We start from the raw sequence: 22,425 nt of genomic DNA on the forward strand, positions 1-22,425 counted from the left end.
TTATCTATGTGCCATGTGACCCTTCTTCTCCAGTGTTTAAAGACAGAGCTGGTTAGACTTAACTGAGAGTGCTTGTGTCTTCTCAAGGATGACCAGAGCTGCAATCACTAGTAAGCTGGGCTAGGGGGCTAAGCCTTAGACCTGGTGTGGGTGAGGTTCCCCACTAGCCAAGGAAATCACTGAGAGCTGAAATCACAAAGGGCTGGGCCAGGTGGTGGAACCTCAGAAAACAGCAACACAGCTAAAAGGGCAGCGGCATCGATAAGCAGCTGCAGCGGGCGGCGAGTGATGAGCAGCAACAGACGCAGAGGTAATGCTCCAGCCCCACCCCGTCGGGGGCAGGAAGTGACCCCCCCTGAATGCAGCCCCGGACTCTGGGACTTCGCTGACCTCAGACAACAAACTGTGAGTGTGGTACAGTGAGTGAAAGGGGGAGGGGCACATTAAAGGGGCATTCGGCTATTGGACTTTCACACCACAAGATGGGAAACTTAAGGTAAAGGACACTGCCAGAGATACGATTGGGTGGGTGTTTATAGAGCCCTTCAAATCCACAGATATCCGCTTTATATCTGCAGATTATTTCTGAGTCTCACCAAACAGATGCAGATACACACAGGTATTTACTTACTGTTTGCAACTAGGTGTTTACTTACTGTTTGCATCATTTTGAATTATTGTTTTTGTTAATACGGAGTTCCTTCTCCTCTTAGTACAAGTTTTCTCTTGTTCTATACAGAGTTAGTGCTTGCCAGTGGGGAAGTATTGCCTCATAGAGGTGCCATGGGCTGGTGTTTAGTTTTCCCAGGTTTTTGGATTGTGGCTCAAGTTGGCTTAGTTTGTAATGTTAAGAGGAACTCCGAGATATTGAACCAGGCTCTTGTGGCTGCCGACTCCACATGGCAGAAGGGTTACACCCACGTGTGACTAGAAAATGGTTGACACAGACTCCCCTTCTTCGCTGGGCACACACCTATGCTTTATCTACTGATACTCTTTCCCAATGCTCTCTAAAACAAGACTGCCCCGAGGCACTTCTCCGTCATCAACAAAGGGGGGATGGCCTCACACTCTCCTACCTGGAACGCTGTCTGGCTGTTGTAGTTCCGAATCTCTTTGCTTGCACCACGGAACAGGAGGACCCGGGCACAACTCTCCTAGGAGAAGAAAACCAGAGAAGAAAGAAGGAAATTATTAGCACTGATATGAGGGAAGAAGTGACCTTGGTTCATTCAGGCGTAGAGAGCTCCCTATTGCAAGGGAGAGAAATAAGGTAATAATGTCAGAATTCACTTCTACAGTCTTAGATCAAGTCTCTCCAACTCCACCTCTCCTGACACCATTACGGCTTCAGGGGAACTGCCCTCCTGCCCACCCACAACCCAGTCAAGCTCCATTCCTCCAAATACCGCTTAGCATTCAGGGGCACAGCGGCTGGAAGTGCTCCCATCATACACTGTTCCATGTTCCATCATACACTGGACATGTTCCATCCCTTTCTACCTCTTCGGGGGTGCTGTGCTTCTGTCAAAACACAGCAAAGTTTAGGTGATATTGTGGTGTTGAAGCCAATGTTCTTCCATCCCTCCCATAAAGGCTTACGTTCCCTGGGGACAGAGCCCTGGACAGACCAGTCTCCCAGCTGTGGAGTTAATGCAGCTGCCACCCCACAAGCTATAAATCATCTGTAATGTAACACTATCTGTTTAATAAGAAATAAACACAGCATATCATTTCTTGTGCCTGGGGTCTTTCAGCCACCTAAACAGAGGAAACTGAAAACTCCATTTACCAAAAAAGGAACAGAATCTTGGGGAAACCCAATTCTAAACCTACACAGCCCAGAAAAACAACAAGGGGAGGCTGGTCCTGATGGAGTGGCTTTGCTGCTCCCTCTAGGGAGTTCCCCCACCAGGCCCTTGTGCGGTCAGCGCTGGGATCACATTCATGTTCTCCCCAAAGCAGCTGGGGAGCAAGAGGAACGGGCGACACACACTGTGCAGGCAGGAAGGCAAGACACCATTGCGACAATCTTCCCTGATAAGCTTTGTGCTCTCTTAGCAGCAGCAGGCTCTCTGGCCACATGCTGCAAGTCTTGTTCTCTCCAGCTGAGGAAAGGGCATTGTTCAGGTCAGATGAGACAGGGACATACGGTGGATGTTATCAGCATACTGTCCATAATTAACTAGATTTTCAGTTTTCAAAGGGGTAGTCATGTTAGCCTGCATCAGTAAAAACACCAAGGTTTTCAGTGTCACGCGATGACTTCTTGAGTAAAGGCTGCGCTATTGTTTCCTTCAGGGCAATGTGTAGCCTGCCCTCTCTAATCTCCACAAGCCAGGGGCCCATCACTTTCCCACCAGCCTTCACCAGCCAGCAGGGGCATGGATCCAAAGCACAAGCTGTGAGATGAAGTTCTCCCAACACTTCCAGTTCCTCAGTGAGCATCACAGCTGGGACTACAGCAGAGAAGACAAGGCTTTTGTTCCCTGAAGACCCTGCTCTGCCACCCCAGAAGCTGACAGCCCATTCCTAATCTGATCAGTTCTGTCCCCAAAACAAAAAGTAATTTCCCCACACAGGGAGAGACTCAGACCAGCTACCGAACTGAGAAAGTCCAGAGTTACCAGAGTATCTTGTACGACATACAGGCACAATGTAAGAGTTTAAAAAAAAATCTTTATGCTGTAACTGATTGACATGAGACTTCCACCACTAGTGCTCTGACCATGTTCCCACTCACTTCATTTACTGAAGATCATCCATAAGCCAGGGTGACCTATGAGAATAAAGCCAGCAAAGAGGGTGCCGAGGGCCACCTTATCAATGGTAGAGGAAAAAGAGTATTACAGTGTCCTACCAAAACACTGAAGGAATGGTCTGTCAGTGGAACAAGATTCTCCTAAGCTGTCTGGAACTTTTCTGGTTCCACTGATCTCCAAGGATGGAGGCCCCCTTTCTCAGTAGGAGAGATGAGCCCCAATCTCAAAGCGGAGGAGTACATGATCAGTCCATGGCACAGGTTAAGGTCTGGTTGCCTCCAAAACTAGGTCCAACGTGTGGCTAGCTGTCTGGGTCAGACCAGTAAATACCTTGGATGTGCCTATGGTCATCATGGTGGCCAGGACATCTGGATGTTCAGTAGAAGATTCATCTTCATTCAGACTGAAGGGATCACTCAAACTCGGCGTTCCCATTGCCATTGTAATGAGGAATTCAGACTGCTGATGAAATGATTTGGCAGTGCAGCAGAGCAAGCAGTGCCCAGTCCCATCTTAATCCCACGTCAAGATCCACATACTGCCTGGACACCCTGCCAGACCCAATTTTAGACAGGGAGATTTTCTGCACTGTAGGCTAGATACATTCCGCACAGCCACACCTCCTCCCTGCTGATTTCCCCTGGGTTCATGAGGTACCTGACACCTGTGCCAGGACCGGCCCCGCCACGCCCTCCATCCAGATTGTGGCCATGCACAGGAAGCCAGGGGTGTTATCTTTTATTAAACTACAGACAGCTGATGTTTTATTTTCCCCTGACTAAGCATTAATCATCATGAACCAAAGGCCAGCAGCCTTGTCTCCCAACAACGCCCCCTCTTGAGAAGGTGAAACCAAAGGGGAAAAATTAAACATCCTGCTCCTGGTTTACACAGTCTCCTTACCTATTTATTACCATGTACCTCCTTTCTAACTACCAGAGGGACTGAGGAATGCAACCGCCTGCAACCAGACCCCATCCTGGGCCTCCACATTCCCAGCGTATAGCAGCATTGTTCCATCTTCTCAGTCACTTAGCCTTAAGCCACCGAAGGGACATAGCTGCTGTGGTTGAGTACCCGAAGAGTGACCCCCCCAGGGCTCGCTGCAAGAGACATCTTAAACTAAAATCCCCTTCCTAACCTAGCACCCATTCACTAGCCAGCCACTGTGTCTCCCAGCTAAGGCCCTCTCGTGGCCTATAATGCCATCCTTCTCAAAACAAACATTCCCCATATTACTCCAAGCTTTGTGTCCTCCCCCTCCCTAGAACCGCACTGCCACGACAGCCAAAGGGAGGGGCGCACAGCACAAGCACTGACTTCCATGGTCTTTGCATCCTACCCCACCAGTCTCACTCTCACAGAAACAGCAGAGGGAAGAATTCAAGACCATCCCTACCCTTAACCCCAAGGGCCTCTCTCACTCGTGGATTCACACCCTTTTATCTCCTCCTCTTGATTTTTAAGACTCACTCTCAGAAAGAAAGAAGACAGTACACAAATTGACAACACCTCCTGGCCTCTCACAGCACACACTGTCCCCGCATCTAATCCCACATCACCTACATCAAGCCTCCTCACCACATAGACTACCACAGATACCACACCAGGGGATTCACACTTAAATAATTTCCCACCCTGCTGGCCTCTGGCTCCGGCAGGAGAAACGCCTCAAATATAACATATTACTTGTCCCCCACTTGGGCCCCTCTACATAAATGATCGACTGTTAACGCCATTTAAAAGACAAAACAACAAAGAAACCATCACTCAGGAGGCCTGAAGCTGTGTGTGCCTGGCCTGGCTGTGAAGAGTCCCTCAAAAGTCGTTCCTGCTGGTGGTGCAGGGGCGGTGCCAGGCCACACTGCAGACACTGCCTCCTCCTGGCAGGGTCCCTGTGTCCCAGCATGCATCATTCCACCACAACCTGCCATGGCGCCTCAGCGAGAACCTCTGAGATTGCTCAGAGGACATCAGGCTCTTCCCCCAGGGAGGTCTCTCGGTGTGTGAATATCTGAAAGAAGCTACCATGTACGGAAGGCAACTCGTGCCTAGTCTCCTGCCTCTGGCTCCCTCTAGCCATACACTCAGCCTGCCAATGAAGACTAGCAGACACCCAGTAATTTAAAACAGCGCTGAAGGGCAGGAAACAACTGCCAAACAACCTCCTCTCAGATGCCAACAGAAATTATCGATGGAAAGACCCTATTTCCGACTGATCCCTGCAAACCCCCATATTGCAGGACTGCTCCCTGCATGGTTAGTGGGCTCAACCCCCTTCCTTTGGGGGCTATCCTACATTCAAGCAAGTCTCACTGGCAGGAGCTTTTTCCTGATATCCACCCTTCATTTACCCTTTCTTAATTTCAGCCATTTACTCCAAGCTACCCGCCTTGTAACAAAGTCAAAGATTACCCTCCCTCCCTGATATTTACACACTTTGGATGGCTGCAGATTTATGTTTCCTCTACTGCTGTCAAGGGATTAAAAATAATAATCGCGATTAATCACAATTAATCGCACTGTTAAACAATAATAGAATACCATTTATTTAAATATTTTGGATGTTTTCTACATTTTCAAATATATTTATTGCAATTATAACACAGAATACAAAGTGTACAGTGCTCACTTTATATTTATTTTTGATTACAAGTATTTGCACTGTAAAAAAATAAAATAGTATTTTTCAATTCACCTAATACACGTATTGTAGTGCAATCTCTTTATCATTGTAGCAGGGTGGTTACCCAACTCCTGCCTGGAAGAGCTTAAATCAGCCCTGGCAGAAGGCTGCAGCTCTAAACGCTGGGCTGATTGGGGAAGTAGCCACAGCTGGCATGTATAAAAAGGCTGGGAGCCAGGCGCTCAGGCCAGAGTATCTCTCTGCCTTTAGAGAGAGAAGGGCCTGGCTGCAGGGATCTAGAGGTAGGGTACCTGAGTGGAGCAGGGCTGGGGAAAGGCTGAGGAGCTGGGGAGCTCCAGGCTGGAAAGCCCCAGGCTGCGGCCTAGCATAAGGCCAACAGGTACTGGGGGTTGCAGTGGGCAGCCCAGGGCTAGGCCAAGGCAGCAGGTCCAAACCCCCCTTGCCAGTGATGAGTGGCCTATACTGCAGTCTGCCCCAGGAAGTGGGGGCTAGTTGATGACTGCCAGTGGCCTAGTACTGAGGCAAGGTGGGGACAGTGGGTGGGGGTTCCCCAGGGAGGGGAGACCCAGATCTGTGGGGTACTGCCAGGGGGCAGCACCCAGAGCAAAGGGCACCAGGGTCCTGGGAGGGACACAGGGCCAGAGGACAGGCAGACCACCGGCCTGCAGAGGGTGCTCCAGGACGCTGGAAGAGCTAATTCCCAGAGACGACCAGCAGGAGGCGCTGCAGGGGTGAGTCCACTCCTCTACAGTCATGAAAATTGAACTTACAAATGTAGAATTATGTACAAAAAAAACTGATCAGTCCAACTTCTTGTTCAGCCAATCGCTCAGACAAACAGGTTTGTTTACATTGCAGGAAATAGCTGCCCGCGTCTTCTTTACAAGCTCACCTGAAAGCGAGAACAGGCATTCTTGTGGCACTGTTGTAGCCGGCGTCACAAGATATTTACATGCCAGATGTGCTAAAGATTCATATATCCCTTCATGCTTCAACCGCCATTCCAGGGGACATGCGTCCATGCTGACAATGGGTTCTGCTCAATAATAATCCAAAGCAGTGGGACCGATGCATGTCCATTTTCATTAACTGAGTCAGGCCTTGTCTACACTACGAGAGTAGTTCGATTTTACTTAAATCGAATATTTGGAATCGATATTGCAAAGTCGAACGTGTGTGTCCACACTAAGGACAGTAATTCGACTTTGTGAGTCCACACTAACGGGGAAAGCGTCGACATTGGAAGCGGTGCACTGAGGGCAGCTATCCCACAGTTCCCGGAGTCCCCGCCGCCCATTGGAATTCTGGGTGGAGCCGCAAATGCCTTCTGGGTAAAAAAAAAAGGGGCCAGGGTGCTTTTGGGTAACTGTCGTCATCCGTCCATCACTCCCGCCCTCCCTCCCTGAAAGCGCCGGCGGGAAATCATTTCGCGCACTTTTCAAGTCATTGACAGCGCGGACGCCACAGCACTGTGAGCATGGAGCCCGCTGCAACCATCGCTGCAGTTGTGGCCGCTCTCAACGCCTCGCAGCTTATCATACAGGTTGCCCTGAGGCAGATGCAGAAAAGTCAGGCGAGGAGGCTACGTCAACGCGGTGATGGCCTGAAGTCTGAGAGTAGCACAGACCTCTCAGAAAGCAGGGGACCCAGCGCCGAGGACATCACGGTGGCAATGGGTCATGTTGATGCTGTGAAACGGCGATTCTGGGCACGGGAAACAAGCACTGAGTGGTGGGACCGCATAGTGCTGCAGGTCTGGGATGAATCACAGTGGCTGCGAAACTTCCGCATGCGGAAGGGAACTTTCCTTGAACTTTGTGAGTTGCTGTCCCCTGCCCTGAAGCGCAATGACACCCGGATGCGACCAGCCCTGACTGTCCAGAAGCGAGTGGCCATAGCCCTCTGGAAGCTTGCAACGCCTGACAGCTACCGGTCAGTCGCGAGCCAGTTTGGGGTGGGCAAATCTACCGTGGGGGTTGTTGTGATGCAAGTAGCCAAGGCAATCGTTGATGTACTGCTGCCAAAGGTAGTGACCCTGGGAAACTTGGAGGCGATCATAGATGGCTTCGCAGCGATGGGATTCCCAAACTGCGGTGGGGCCATAGATGGAACTCACATCCCTATCCTGGCACCGGACCACCAGACCAGCCAGTACATTAACAGAAAGGGCTACTTTTCCATGGTGCTGCAAGCACTGGTGGACCACAGGGGACGTTTTACCAACATCAATGTCGGATGGCCGGGCAAGGTTCATGACGCTCGTGTTTTCAGGAACTCTGGTCTGTTTAGACGGCTGCAGCAAGGTATTTACTTCCCGGACCACAAAATAACTGTTGGGGATGTGGAGATGCCTATAGTCATCCTCGGGGACCCAGCCTACCCGCTAATGCCCTGGCTCATGAAGCCCTATACAGGTGCCCTGGACACTGAAAAAGAACTCTTCAACTACCGGCTGAGCAAGTGCAGAATGGTGGTGGAGTGTGCTTTTGGACGTCTCAAGGGGAGATGGAGAAGCTTGCTGACTCGCTGTGATCTCAGCGAAACCAATATCCCCATTGTTATAGCAGCTTGCTGTGTGCTCCACAATCTCTGTGAGAGCAAGGGGGAGACCTTTATGGCGGGGTGGGAGGTTGAGGAAATTAGCCTGGCTGCTGATTACTCACAGCCAGACAGCCGGGCGATTAGAAGAGACCAGCGGGAAGCGCTGTGCATCCGGGAGGCTTTGAAAGCAAAGTTCCTGAGTGAGCAGGGTAACCTGTGACTTTCTAATTTTGTGTACAGAGAAGCCTTCACCCCACTTCCAACACACGTTTCAAAATAAAAATAGTTCTACTTTGTTAAAGCACACCGTTTTCTTTAATACTGTTTTCGCGGGAATTTTTTAAAACTGGGACGCAGACTGTGGTGCGGAGCGGGTGTAGTGTAGTCGCGCGAATGCAGCTTCTAAACTCAAGGACTGACAGGCTCCGCTGCGGTGGGATGGTTCTTTCAACGGAGCCTGTCACCCCTCCTGATACGGACTGTGTGTATGGGGGGTCTATGTGAGTTTGTGGCAGGGGTGGGACGGTTACAGATCCCCTGCTGTGTGGCTCTGTGATCCTGCCTAAGGACCGCCGCTTAAGATCTCTAACTGCCCTCCCCTGACACAAAGTCACAGAGCAACCCACCCCCCACCACATAACATGAAAAGAACCTCCCAGACTAACCAGGGTAAGTAGTCACTGCATCACTGCACTATGTATGTGCCCTGCTGCTGTGCCTGCCCCCGACTATGTACCCTGCCAAAGGTGACTGTCCTGTCCAATTACCAACCCCCTTTCCCCCCCCTCCTCCAAAAGAACATGATGGAAACAGTAGTTAACAGAAACATATTTTTTATTATCAACTACACATGGGACTGGGAAGTGAAACTTGGACGGGGGCTTGTGTCAGGCGGGAAGGAAAGAACTTGTCAAACTTTGGGGAATGAGAGCCTTCTGCTGCTCGAGCTCTCTGCAGGGGTGGAGTGAGAGTTAGCAGGGACTCTGCCGCCTCTCCTTCTGTGCACTTTGGGTGAAGGGAGTATGGGACTTGGTGGCGGGGGAGGGCGGTTAGAGATGGACTGCAGCGGGGCTCTGTCCTCCTGCCTCCGTTCCTGCAGAACATCCACAAGGCGCCGGAGCGTGTCCGTTTGCTCCCTCAGTAGTCCAAGCAGGGTTTGAGTCGCCTGCTGGTCTTCCTGACGCCACCTCTCCTCCCGATCCATGTTGGCTTGGTGCATTTGGGACAAGTTCTCCCGCCACTGGGTCTGCTGTGCTGCCTGGGCTCGGGAGCAGGCTATAAGCTCTGAGAACATGTCCTCCCGTGTCCTCTTCTTCTTATGCCTAATCCTCCCTAGCCTCTGGGAGTGTGATGACAGGCTAGGTTGTGAGACAGTCGCAGATGGGGCTGTGGGAATGGGAAAAAGGGAGTGAATTCCTCAGAAAGATAAATGTAGTTGTGAACAAAGAACATAGTCTTTCTCTGTGAACAGGACCATGCACAGCACCTATCACATGCGCACTCAGCACAAGGTCGAATTCTCGGCCTTCGCATTCAGTGTCTGGGGTTTTGCAGAGCACTTTTGAGAACCCTGTCAGGACAACGGAATTGCTCTTGCACGCAGACATGGTAAGCCGTAGATTCGTGGCAGCTTAAAACTTTAATATTAGCAATGGCCTCATTTCACATTGAAATCAATGTCGGTCCCTGCTGCCAGCAATCCGGCAAGCAGGAAGTCTGCTCCTGTCCCACACCCTCGCGGCTGTCCCCGGGAACGATCCCTTTCGGCTGACCCTCTCCCGCCTCCACCGCGTGGCTGCAAACCAGCGGTTACAGTTCTGTAAAGGAACGGTAAAGCAGTCCCAACACTAACATTCCCCTACCTCATTCAAAGCAGGTCATCATGAGCGACATCACCCTCATGAGGATCTCTGAGAGCGACAGACAGAGAATGCTCCGGGAAAGCCTTCAAAGACCAGGGCCGTATGCCGCCATGCTGTGCCAAGCAATGATTCCGGAGTACTTGCTAGTCTCGTGGCGCGGCAACGTGTCCTACTACGGAGGACCCAATAAGGCCGCTCTCCCCAAGAACCTAATGCAGCGGATTTCAAATTACCTGCAGGAGAGCTTCCTTGAGATGTCCCAGGAGGATTTCTGCTCCATCCCCGGACATATAGACCGCATCTTACTGTAGCTGCAGTAGCAGGGACTAAACAGTAGAGCGGCTTGGGCAGGACAATCATGCAAAACCGGACATTGCTAGATTTTTTTCAAATAGTTGCACTGCCCATGACTGAACCGTTAAGTTAATCAAACTAATCATGAGAAACCCATTTTTTAAATTGTTAATAATCATGTTCTGTTACAAATAAATGTTTAGATGTTTACAACACTTACTGGATGATCCTTCACCAGATTCTGTGTCCGGGGTAACGGCTGGGGAGGGTTGGTAGGGGATCTCTGTAAGGGTGATGAAGAGATCCTGGCTGTCGGGGAAATCAGCGTTGTGAGCGCTGTCGACTGCCTCGTCCTCCTCATCTCCTTCCTCATCTTCCCCGTCCGCTAACATGTCCGAGGATCCGGCCGTGGACACTATCCCATCCTCAGAGTCCACAGTCAGTGGTGGGGTAGTGGTGGCGGCCGCACCGAGGATGGAATGCAGTGCCTCGTAGAAACGGGATGTCTGGGGATGGGATCCGGAGCGTCCGTTTGCCTCTTTGGTCTTCTGGTAGCCTTGCCTCAGCTCCTTGATTTTCACGCGGCACTGCGTTACATCCCGGCTGTATCCTCTCTCTGCCATGTCTTTAGAGATCTTCTCATAGATCTTTGCATTCCGTCTTTTGGATCGCAGCTCGGAAAGCACGGACTCATCGCCCCACACAGCGATGAGATCCAAGACTTCCCGATCAGTCCATGCTGGGGCCCTCTTTCTATTCTGAGATTGCACTGCCATCAGTGCTGGAGAGCTCTGCATCGTTGCCAGTGCTGCTGAGCTCGCCACGATGTCCAGACAGGAAATGAGATTCAAACTGGCCAGACAGGAAAAGGAATTCAAATTCAAATTTTCCCGGGGCTTTTCCTGTGTGGCAGTTCAGAACATCCGAGCTCTTACTGCTGTCCAGAGCGTCAACAGAGTGGTGCACTGTGGGATAGCTCCTGGAGCTATTAGCGTCGATTTCCATCCACACCTAGCCTAATTCGACATGGCCATGTCGAATTTAGCGCTACTCCCCTCGTCGGGGAGGAGTACAGAAGTCGAATTAAAGAGACCTCTATGTCGAACTAAATACCTTCGCGGTGTGGACGGGTGCAGGGTTAATTCGATGTAACGGCGCTAACTTCGACATAAACGCCTAGTGTAGACCAGGCCTCAGATGCCACCAGCAGAAGGTTGATTTTAATTTTTTGGCGGTTCGGGTTCTGTAGTTTCTGCATCGGAGTGTTGCTCTTTTAAGACTTCTGAAAGCATGCTCCACACCTCATCCTTCTCAGATTTTGGAAGGCACCTCAGATTCTTAAACCTTGGGTTGAGTGCTATAGCTATCTTTAGAAATCTCACATTGGTACCGTCTTTACATTTTGTGAAATCTGCAGTGAAAGTGTTCTTAAAATGTACTGGGTCATCATCCGAGACTGCTATAATATGAAATATATAGCAGAATAAATAAGGGTAAAACAGAGCAGGGGACATACATTCTCCCTCAAGGAGTTCAGTCACAAATTTAATTAACACATTTTTTTTAACAAGCGTCATCAGCATGGAAGTATGTCCTCTGGAATGGTGGCCGAAGCATAAAGGGGCATACGACTGTTTAGCATATCTGGCACATAAATACCTTGCAATGACAGCTACAAAAGTGCCATGCAAATGCCTGTTCTCACTTTCTGGTGACATTGCAAATAAGAAGAGGGCAGCATTATCTCCTGTAAATGTAAACAAACGTGTCTGTCTTAGCGATTGGCTGAACAAGAAGTAGGACTGAGTGGACTTGTAGGCTCTGAAGTTTTACATTTTTTGTTTTTGAATGCAGTTATGTAACAAAAAATCTACATTTGTAAGTTGCACTTTCACGATGAAGAGATTGCACTACAGTACTTGTATGAGGTGAATTGAAAAATACTATTTCTTTTATCATTTTCACAGTGCAAATATTTGTAGTCAAATCATATACGCTTTGATTTCAGTTACAACACAGAATACAATATATATGAAAATGTAGATAAACATCCAAAATATTTAATAAATTTCAATTGGTATTCTATTTTTTAACAGTGCGATTAAAACTGTGATTAATTGTATTTAATTTTTTTATCACGATTAAGTTTTTTGAGTTAATCGCGTGAGTTAACTGCGATTAATCGACAGCCCTAGTTTCCTCACAACTTTTTGACAAACTAAAAGATTGAAACTCTGTATCATCTCTCCAGAGAATGAAGTCCCTCCAATCCTCCAAGCAGTTCACTTCCTATTCTATAGATTTTCTTTAGTTTATCGTATCTTTCTGGTACTGAGGGCCTCTAAACTGAATATAATATTCCAAATGTGGTGACACCAGCGCTGTTAAGAAAGGAACTATCCCTTCCTGCTTTATGATGGAGGCCTCTACTCCTGCCGCTCTTTCACCATTCGTTTGGCATACCAGGGGTTTAACTATGAGCAGTTAAGGAAAAAGTCAGACAGAATATCAGGAAACATTCCTTGGCAATGGTCTGTATTAGACAGCGGAATCATCTCCCCAAGGGAAGAGCTGAGAGATCTATCCCTTGGGGAATTTCAAATTAGACTGGATAACGTGTACAAACGGGTCAATCCTGCATTGGCCAAGGACAGAGAACTAAATTGGACCCAACAGCTCGTTTCCAACTCTAGGTTTAGGAGTAACAGCAAGAGGATATACCCAAGCCTATGTATTCTCTATCCCCATGTCCCCTCCCTGTTGGTCTGTGTGCCCCCTGCCCTGGTGACTACAGTCGTGTATCCCCTGTTCTGATGCCATGTGCCTCAGGCCTCTCTCCTCACCTGATTATATAGAGCGCAGATATGGAGCGCCGTGTTTCCTGAGGCATTCTGTGAAGTCATGTCAGCTCCATAGAAGAGAAGATGCTCCAGGTGCTGCACATGGCCATAGCGACACGCCTACTCAAAAAGAAACAGAGAAAGAGAAAGACGATAAGGAAGAACAAAAAAGTTTTGGACCCATTCACACAGATTTGAAAGTAATTTGGAAATGGCTTGTGAATACAGCCACATGGCAGGGTACAGAACATGCCAGGCCAAGCAAATCATAGCTATTCTGTTCTAAAACACCTTTCAGACTTTAACAAATGCCTTTCACCCTGTAGCGAAAGTCAAACCCATCCTCCTGTGGTCTTATCTTCACTAAACCATTACATCACAGAATCATAGAATCGAAGGAACCTTAAGATGTCATCTAGTCCAGTCCCTTGCATGTTATGGCAGGACTATTATCTAGACCATCCCTGACAGGTGTTTGTCTAATTTGCTTTTAAAAACTTCCAATGATGGAGATTCTACAACCTCTCTAGGCAATTTATTTCTAATGTCCAACCTAAACTGCCTTGCTACAATTTAAGCCCATTGCTTTTTGTCCTATTCTCAGAGGTTAACAAGAACAATTTTTTCCCCTCCTCCTTGTAACAACCTTTTATGTACTTGAAAACTGTTATGTTCCCCCATCAGTCTTCTCTTCTCCAGACTAAACACACCCAATTCCTTCAATCTTCCTTCATAAGTCACGTTTTCTAGACATTTAATCATTTTTGTTGCTCTTCTCTTGACTTTTTCCAACATGTTCACCTCTTTCCTGAAATATGGCACCCAGAACTGGACACTATACTCCACACTATACTGAGGCCTAATCAGTGTGCAGCAGAACAGAAGACTTACTTCTCATGTCTTGCTTACAAGACACGAGAAGTACACCTCTACCCCAATAAAACACTGTCCTTGGGAGCCAAAAAATCTTACCGCGTTATAGATGAAACTGCATTATATTGCACTTGCTTTGATCCACCGGAGCGCGCAGCCCTGCCCCCAGGAGCACTGCCTTACCGCATTATATCCGAATCTGTGTTATATTGGGTCGCGTTATATCAGGGTAGAGGTGTAATTAGTCAATACACAGATGTATAGAGAACGTACATCGAGGTAGAACATGTCCTTGAGGAGTCATGTTAACTAACACAAAACTGACCACAACTTTGTATCCAGAGCGGTCAATGTTGCATCAGCTGCTCCTGGATAAACCCCATCTATTCTAACAGTGTAATTTCCTAGTGAAGACAAGCCCTAAGATACAGAAGGGGAAGGACGACGACAGAAAGCCAGAATCTCTAGGTTACTGAGTAGTTTCTCCCTTCTAACTCGGGTCTATATAATGATTCCAGACTGAGCGTCAGGGGCAACTGCAAAGAGCTGCAATGAAGACCACAGGATGGATGCATCTCTGTACTGACTAATTCAGTAAAAAGCATCTTGTTTCCCATGCTAGCGATTGGTATCCTGGCTGTCCTCAGAGATGAGTGTCCTGGCTGTCAGAAATGCCTGGGTATGGGGAGAACTCTCCTTTGGGGAAAACCCAAACCACTGACAACAGAAAAGCATTTATTGTGGGGGTGCCTAAACCATAACCTATTTTAAGAATACATTCACATGGACAACCATAAAATATAAGGCTCTAATCTAAGTGGCTTCCATCATGCCACTCTTCTAGACTCACCTGGTGGATTTCTTGCCAGCCATTCTCATCTACACAGCCCACCTTGGCATAGTCATGAAGCAGAAGCTCGCAGCAGTATGGGTCCCCTCCAACCATGGCACTGTGGTACAAAGGAGTTAATCCTCGGCTGTCCTTGTAATCCGGGGAGGCACCCAGGTCTAAGAGTGTCTGCAGGAAGAGTGCAAGATTCACTGGGGATTTCTCTGGGGTCTGAATGTTACAAAGATCAAGAACAAGACAGTACAAAACCTGCAGGGGAAGGGAGGGGATAGATGTCTCTAGCCCTAGCAGAGTGCAGGACTCACTCCATCCCAGAGCTCACGTAACCACCTTACAATTAGTTATAAACAGCTGTGCACTATGTGTTCCAGAGAGGTCTGAAGACAATATCCTGGCTGCAGAGAGCTTAGGTTCTACCCAGACCATACACAAAGGAGGGAAGGGGGATGGCAGGAAAGCAGGGTAACTTAAGGAGAGGGCAGCATATATCTTGGGAGTAGTAGGAAAGTGGAAGGGACAGCAGTGCCCCAGATCTCCCCTTCCCAGTCTGACCCCTTCAGGGCCAGGTGGCCTTGCCAGCACATCTCACCTTCCCCAGGACTCACCATCAGGGCAATGTGGTTCCGGCACCGGATGGCCTTATGAAGAGCTGTCATTCCCTCCCGAGTCCTGAAATCCAGATGGGCTCCTCCATTCTTCAGCGCTTTGATCACCTCGGCACTGTGCTCCAGCTGGGCTGCCATTGTCAGAGGGCATTCTGAAGTACCCACCCACCCAGGAAAGAGAAGAGGAACGTCTGAGAAACATAATGAAATACCTTTCTCCTCAGTTCCCTCTAGCTGACCACAGGTGTCTCCTGGGCAGTTCGGTAGAAGTCCCCATGCCCATTCCTTCACCCCAATGGTATCTAGTAGTTGGTCGCATCACTTTCCCTTTTAATGAGCCGTCTCCCTTCGAGTTCAGTCATATTCCCTCCTCCCAGCTCTGCATGACGCTATATATCCCCTTCTTCCCCAGGGAGATAGCAAAGGGACACTTCACCGCCTCTCCCAGCCCAGCTGCAGACAGCAGCAGCTGCACTGTTTCAAGATCCCTTGACAGTAGGAAGCTGAACTAGGCGCTGACTTAAAACTCATCATCAGTTTCTGGACCCAAACACCCACATTTTGGTGAGCCTGGGAGTCCTGAGCAGCAGAAAGGGGAAGAGAAGGGCTGGAAGTGGGAGGGTGAAGCAGGAGTGAGGAGCAGTTACAGGATTGGCTGGAATGTTGCAGGATGGGGGAGACCTACCGCATCCATTCTAGCAAAAGGGATAACATAGGATATAGGTTGGAAATAGATTCTCTCTCCTATGGTTTTAAGACACTTAACACAATGTGCATAGGGGTATTCGTTTTTTTTTGTGATGAAGTCCCAGCTACATACCAGTGGGAACTGGTGCATGGGTGCAACCACATCAAAAAGGCCAAATCAGAACATGACAATCAGCATCCACAGATACTAGATAATGTTTTCACCATACTCATAGATTCCAAGATTTGTTGTATTAATGTAGATGGAATATATGGGCCCAAAGAGAAAAAGATGTTAACAACCCTGTTACTGCCCAAAGTTCGAGGTTTAGCATACAGAAACTTCAGCCTGCTTAGTACCATGGCAAGCACAATTTTAAACATCTTTTTTAAACTTTTTATTAAAGATACAGAAAAAGAAGGATAAACAATAAAACATATGAAATGTAAAGTTATTAAATAAGGCTTTTGTTTTAACAACATCTTTTGTTCCCACTGGCTGGGCAAAGTGTTTAAAAGGAACACACACACATACACCCCGAATCTGACAGTCATTCAAGTCATGTTGGTAGTCCATCGCTGACGATGATGATGATATTGTCTCAGTTCTCATCTATGGCTACGCATATGACTCTGAAGTCTGAACCCTGATGCACAGAGTCGGCCGCACTGAGGGCATGGGAAGTCTGTATCTATGATGTTTGATGATGCAGTTCTGTGGTGCCTTTCACATGCAGCGTAGAGATGATTTCCTCGATCCTGCTCAAACCTGTGGCATGCTGATCTTGTCAGAGACTGTCAAGTGAGTCCTGTTCTGAGCCATTTGCTACAGTTCTTTAAGATTGATGCCAGCCCACTGTACGCCAGCTCTTCAGGTTATCTTTGAAGCGCTTATACTGATGACCCTTCTTTCTTTTGCCCTTCCTCAGCTCCCCATACAAGATCTGTTTTGGGAGATGGTGGTCTTCTATTCTGATAACATGTTCGGTCCACCTAAGTTGTGCTCTCAGTAGCATTTCCTCAATTCTGGTTGTGTTTGCTCTTTCAAGGATTTTAATATTGATCACTCTATCCTGCCAGCAAATGGTCATTATTGAGTGGAGGAAATTGCACAAGCTGTTTAATGCGCTGTCTATAAAGAGTCCATGTCTCAGATCCATACAGAGAGATGTTAGAACCACTGCACTGTAGATCTTCAATTTGGTGGAGAGACGAATGTTGTGTTGGCTAGGGACTTTTGTTCAGAGTTGGCCAAGGGCCTGGCTGGCTTTACTAATTCTTGAGGAAATTTCCTTATCAAGGGAATCATCACTCAAGATGGTGCTGTCCAAATACTTGAACTGATCCACATTTTTCAGCTGTGTGCCTTGGATGAAGATGGCTGGTACTGGGGCATTGGAATGAGATGCTGGTTGTAAAAAGACCTGTGTCTTTCCAAGAGTGATAGTGAGGCCAAACAGCGGGGATGCTTCAGATGGTATTAAAGATGGTAATAACCATCTTCCTTGGGGAAAAGAGAAGAATTAGTTGAGATGCATAGACTCTAGGACTGGAAGGGACCTCGAGAGGTCATTGAGTCCAGTCCCCTGCCCTCAGATGGGCTGGAGTTGCTGTCACTGCCATTGTTAAAGGCCAATCCCATTTCCTAAAGACCGAACAAGACAAAAAACACACAAAAGGGAAGAGAAATGAACAGCAAAGACAGAAAACACAGTTTCTGTCTCTGGCATTGACTCTCACTCACAACAAACTCTCTGCTGGAGAAACTCAGGCCAAGCACATGATTCTATCAGCCACTCCAAGACCCGGCAAACTTTTCCCACTATCAGGCTGTTTAGGGCACTGCATCTGGCTGTCTCTTTCTGGTTACAGGCTTACTGCAGTGTTGCAAACTATACAGAAGGCAAAAGGGGAGGAATAGGAAAAAGAAAAATAAGGTGGGGAAAGAAAACACACAATAATGTGTGGGGGAGGCAAGATGGGGGAGGAAGAGAAGACAAAGTCATGTTTGGGATTCAATCAAAGTCAGTGAAGGTGGCAATGGCATCTGGGTCTGGCCAGGTCTGATCAGGACATCTCAGGATAAGGAGGACAAAGGCCCAACAATGTAACAGTAGATCCCAGGGCCCCAGGAGACTGTGGGGGTGGCAGCCATGAAGCTCACTCCTTCCTGTTTTCCCAACTTTTAGTTAGCCAGAGTTGCAGTTGTTTCTCGTCTTGATTTTGATTTACTCCAAAGTCTTTTCTCTTAGGACTCCAAAGGGAGTGATGGGAAGAATAGCCCATCCCCTCATTATTTTGTTCACCAATTAGATCTAATTTCTGATACACCAATTTTGGTTCATTAATTTTCAGTCACACACTTTTCTTGTTTACCAGGCATCACCTTAACACAGTCCTTTATTTATTTCAGTAGGCCTTTTTCATTTGTACTAATTCATTCTTTTCTGTCTCCTTTTTACACTTTTTCCTCATCAACATTTGTTGTTATAGATTCTTGTGACATTTTGTGAACTTTCACTCACTGTTTACAATTGAGATTACAGTTGTGATAACTGGGCCTACAAATTTACCCTAACAGCACCAGTTAGTTAATCTTTTATTTTTTAAGTATTTCTTTGCATAAGTTTTTACGTGTTGGAGTATTTTCACTGTATGAAGTGTTATGTGCATAAAACTATATGTACTGAGCTATTTCCAGCCCATAAAGATTTATGGGCATCTTCTTCTTCCCATATCCTTGTCACAAACTAGATGTTTTACCAGAACTATGGACAAGCGATGCTCTTTCCATCGCTGCAGCGAGGTTCTCCTTCATACAGGTCTCCCCAAAGAGTCGGCAAACAAGCAGGTGGTCCATGGTCTGCACCGCACTCTCATATATTCGTGTCATTAGAGTAGCCCCATTTGATCATATTAGTCTTTGATCTACCAGTTTGCTTGCATAGGTGGTTAAGGCATTGTCGCATCGACCAGTCGGTGTGGTCCCCTCTGGGAAGGTCTTTCTCGGGTTCCACATCTATTTCAGTGCGTCTGACTGCACATAGTCTTTCCTTCCATAACCTCAGTTGTGCCTTGCCAGCTTTCGTATCCAAAGGCATAATACTGGTTATAAAACTCTTTCACGATTTAAGGAGTTTGAGTACTCCTATATGACCATATAATGGATGCCTTGGATCTTCCATCTGCCATGATCTTTCCCTTTGGCTTGCTACCTTCCTCCTGAGATCAAGTGGTGCAATGCCAGCCAGTAAATACAGGTTATCCTTTGGTGTTGGCTTTAGATATCCTGTTATTCCAGGACAACTGTTGGTTAGAACAGAGTCTAGTTTCTTAGCATGGACAGACTGTTTCCATATTGGATATGCATACTTTGCTAAGGAGTAGCACAAGGCAATAGCAGTGGTTCGCAAAGTAACGGAGGTGATCAATTTTCAGAGAATGTTGTTGATGGGTGCTAACTTTCCCTTTTATCTTCTCTACATGTACTTTGAGGAAAAGTGTCCAGTTCAATGTCACCCCCAGGTAGACGGGGTTTGGGGGATGAGCCAGTGGGATTCCATCCCAGGTGACGTTTAGTTTCCGCTTGGCTTCTCGTTGGTGTAGGTGAAAGGCCGTCACCTATGTCTTGTTGACGCGAAGCTGGTTCTTCTAATTCTTTATCGCCTCTCACCTCATATCGAACAGCATCTAATACCGAACATGCTAGATTTAGATCAGGCAAGTCCTGTACTGGCCAAATATTAAATATCACTCAGCACAGAGAAGATGGACTTGAGAGAGGGATGATAACAGGCACTATGTTCCTAGATCTATCAGTGGCATACAATACAGTCAACCACCAAAACTTGCTTGCCAAAGTCTACAATATGACACACAATGACTGCCTAGTGCAGCTCATCCAATCTCTTCTGGAGAACTGGAGAACAGATGTTTTTACGTAAAACTGTGCAAAAAACAGACCCACTGGAGACAACAATGAAATGACCTCTCACAGGGCAGTGTGTTGGAACCAATCCTCTTCAACAGATATACCAATCACCAGCCCATACAGAGCAATACGCGGAGCTTTATATTTGCTGATGATCTATGCATTACGTCACAGGAGAAGGATTTTGCTGCTCTCGAGAACAGATGACATACACTGAGCAACCTCTTAATTTATTACAATAAGAACCTGCTTTGTGCTAACCCGACCAAGACACAGGTGATGGCCTTTATGGGCATAATTCCACATGTGATAAAAAACCTTCTGTTTATAACATCACATGCCCCAAAACAACTCAGAAGTATCGTATGGACTGGGTCTGCTGAGCTTATACGGTGTGTAGTTTCCTTCGAGGATTTGAGAAGCATCACATGACTTAGTCAGAAGGGAGGGGGATGTAGAGCAGGGACCCTACTCTTGATTAGCTAGAGAAGAACTCGGACCGTCAGGACACATATTATTGTGTTGAAGTTCAAAATTTTCAGGAGTCAATTCTCCTAGAAAATCTCCCTTCTCCAGCCAACTGGAATGTGTATTTTTTTCCTGTGAAGAGGACAGTAGGTCCAAAATGATCCTTGTATAACACTTTCCATGTAAAAGTTGTTCACAGGTAGATTATTCTCTAGCAAGAAGGGGGACTCATTTTATACGGGCTTTGATGCTGAAAATATTATCCATCGGCATGCTTTTCTCTCTGTCAGCTTTGATGATGGAGACACACTGCTATTTTTTTAATGTTAATTATGACAATATTAGGGCTGTCAAGTGATTAAAAAAATCATGATTAATCGCACAATTAAAAAAATAATCATGATTAATCGTGATAATACTAGAATACCACTTATTTAAATATTTTTAGATGTTTTCTACATTTTCAAATATATTGATTTCAATTACAACACAGTACAGTGCTCACTTTATATTTATTTTTATTAGATGTATTTGTACTATAAAAAACAAAAGAAATAGTATTTTGCAATTCACCTAACACAACTATTGTAATGCAATCTCTTTATCATGAAAGTTGAACTTACAAATGTAGAATTATGTACAAAAAATAACTGCATTCAAAAATAAAACAATTTAAAACTTTAGAGCCTACACGTCCACTCAGTCCTACTTCAGCCAATCAATCACTCAGACAAACAAGTTTGGTTACAATTTGCAGGAGATAATGCTGCCCACGTCTTGTTTACAATGTCACCTGAAAGTGAAAACAGGCGTTCATATGGCACTGTTGTAACCGGCGTCGCAAGATATTTACATGCCAGATGTGCTAAAGATTCATATGTCCCTTCATGCTTCAATCACCATTCCCGAGCACATGTGTCCATGCCGATGTCGGGTTCTGCTCAATAATGATCCAAAGCAGAGTGGACCAACGCATGCTCATTTTCATCATCTGAGTCAGAAGCCACCAGCAGAAGGTTGATTTTAGTTTTTGGTGGTTCGAGTTCTGTAGTTTCAACATCTGAGTGTTGCTCTTTTAAGACTTCTGAAAGCATACTCCACACCTCATCACTCTCATTTTGGACAGCACTTCAGATTCAAGTGGTGAAGCTATTTTTAGAAATCTCACATTGGTACCTTCTTTACATTTTGTGAAATCTGCAGTGAAAGTGTTCTTAAAACGAACATGTGCTGGTTCATCATCCAAGACTGCTATAATATGAAATATATGGCAAAATGTGGGTGAAACAGAACAGGAGACATACAATTCTCCCCCAAGGAGTTCAATCACAAATTTAATTAACACATTTTTTTTAACGAGCATCATCGGCATGGAAGCATGTCCTCTGGAATGATGGCCGAAGCATGAAGGTGCATACGAATGTTTAGCATATCTGGCACATAAATACCTTGCAACACCGGCTACAAAAGTGCCATGCTAATATCTGTCCTCTTTTTCAGGTGACATTGTAAATAAAAAACAGGAAGCAGTATCTCCCGTAAATGTGAACAAACGTGTTTGTCTTAGCGATTGGCTGAACAAGAAGTAGGACTTGGTGGACTTGTAGGCTCTAAAGTTTTACTTTGTTTTGAGTGCAGTTATGTAACAAAAAAAATCTACATTTGTAAGTTATGCTTTCATGATAAATAGATTACACTACAGTACTTATATGAGGTGAACTGAAAAATACTATTTCTTTTATCATTTTTACAGGGCATATATAATAAAAATAAATATAAAGCGAGCACTGTACACTTTCTATTCTGTGTTGTAATTGAAATCAATATATTTGAAAAGGTAGAAAAACATCCAAAAATATTTAATACATTTTAATTGATATTCTATTGTTTAACAGTGCAATAAATCACGATTAATTTTTAATGGCGATTAATCTTTTTGAGTTAATCATGTGAGTTAACTGCGATTAATTGACAGCCCTAGAAAATATATTTTTGTTTGAAAACTAGCATTCTTCTAAGCCCTCCTCCATACCAACTCTGCTGTGATGCACAGAAGAAATCCACC

At 46.4% G+C, this 22,425-nt stretch overlaps 1 protein-coding gene across 1 annotated transcript in view; it reads right to left on the minus strand.

Annotated features, from left to right (window-relative positions):
- Positions 1–22,425, minus strand: part of LOC117873474 (SH3 and multiple ankyrin repeat domains protein 3-like) — a 243,938-nt gene that overhangs the window by 91,425 nt on the left and 130,088 nt on the right. Inside the window, exons 5-8 of the mRNA XM_034762904.1 lie at positions 15,275–15,426; positions 14,670–14,837; positions 12,950–13,066; positions 1,080–1,157 (exon numbers count right to left, since the gene is read on the minus strand). Of these exons, the coding sequence (XP_034618795.1) occupies positions 1,080–1,157; positions 12,950–13,066; positions 14,670–14,837; positions 15,275–15,426 (515 nt within the window). The remainder of the gene's footprint in view (positions 1–1,079; positions 1,158–12,949; positions 13,067–14,669; positions 14,838–15,274; positions 15,427–22,425) is intronic.

This window comes from Trachemys scripta, chromosome 1 (assembly GCF_013100865.1).
Source record: "Trachemys scripta elegans isolate TJP31775 chromosome 1, CAS_Tse_1.0, whole genome shotgun sequence".
In the NCBI taxonomy this organism is placed as follows: domain Eukaryota; kingdom Metazoa; phylum Chordata; order Testudines; family Emydidae; genus Trachemys; species Trachemys scripta.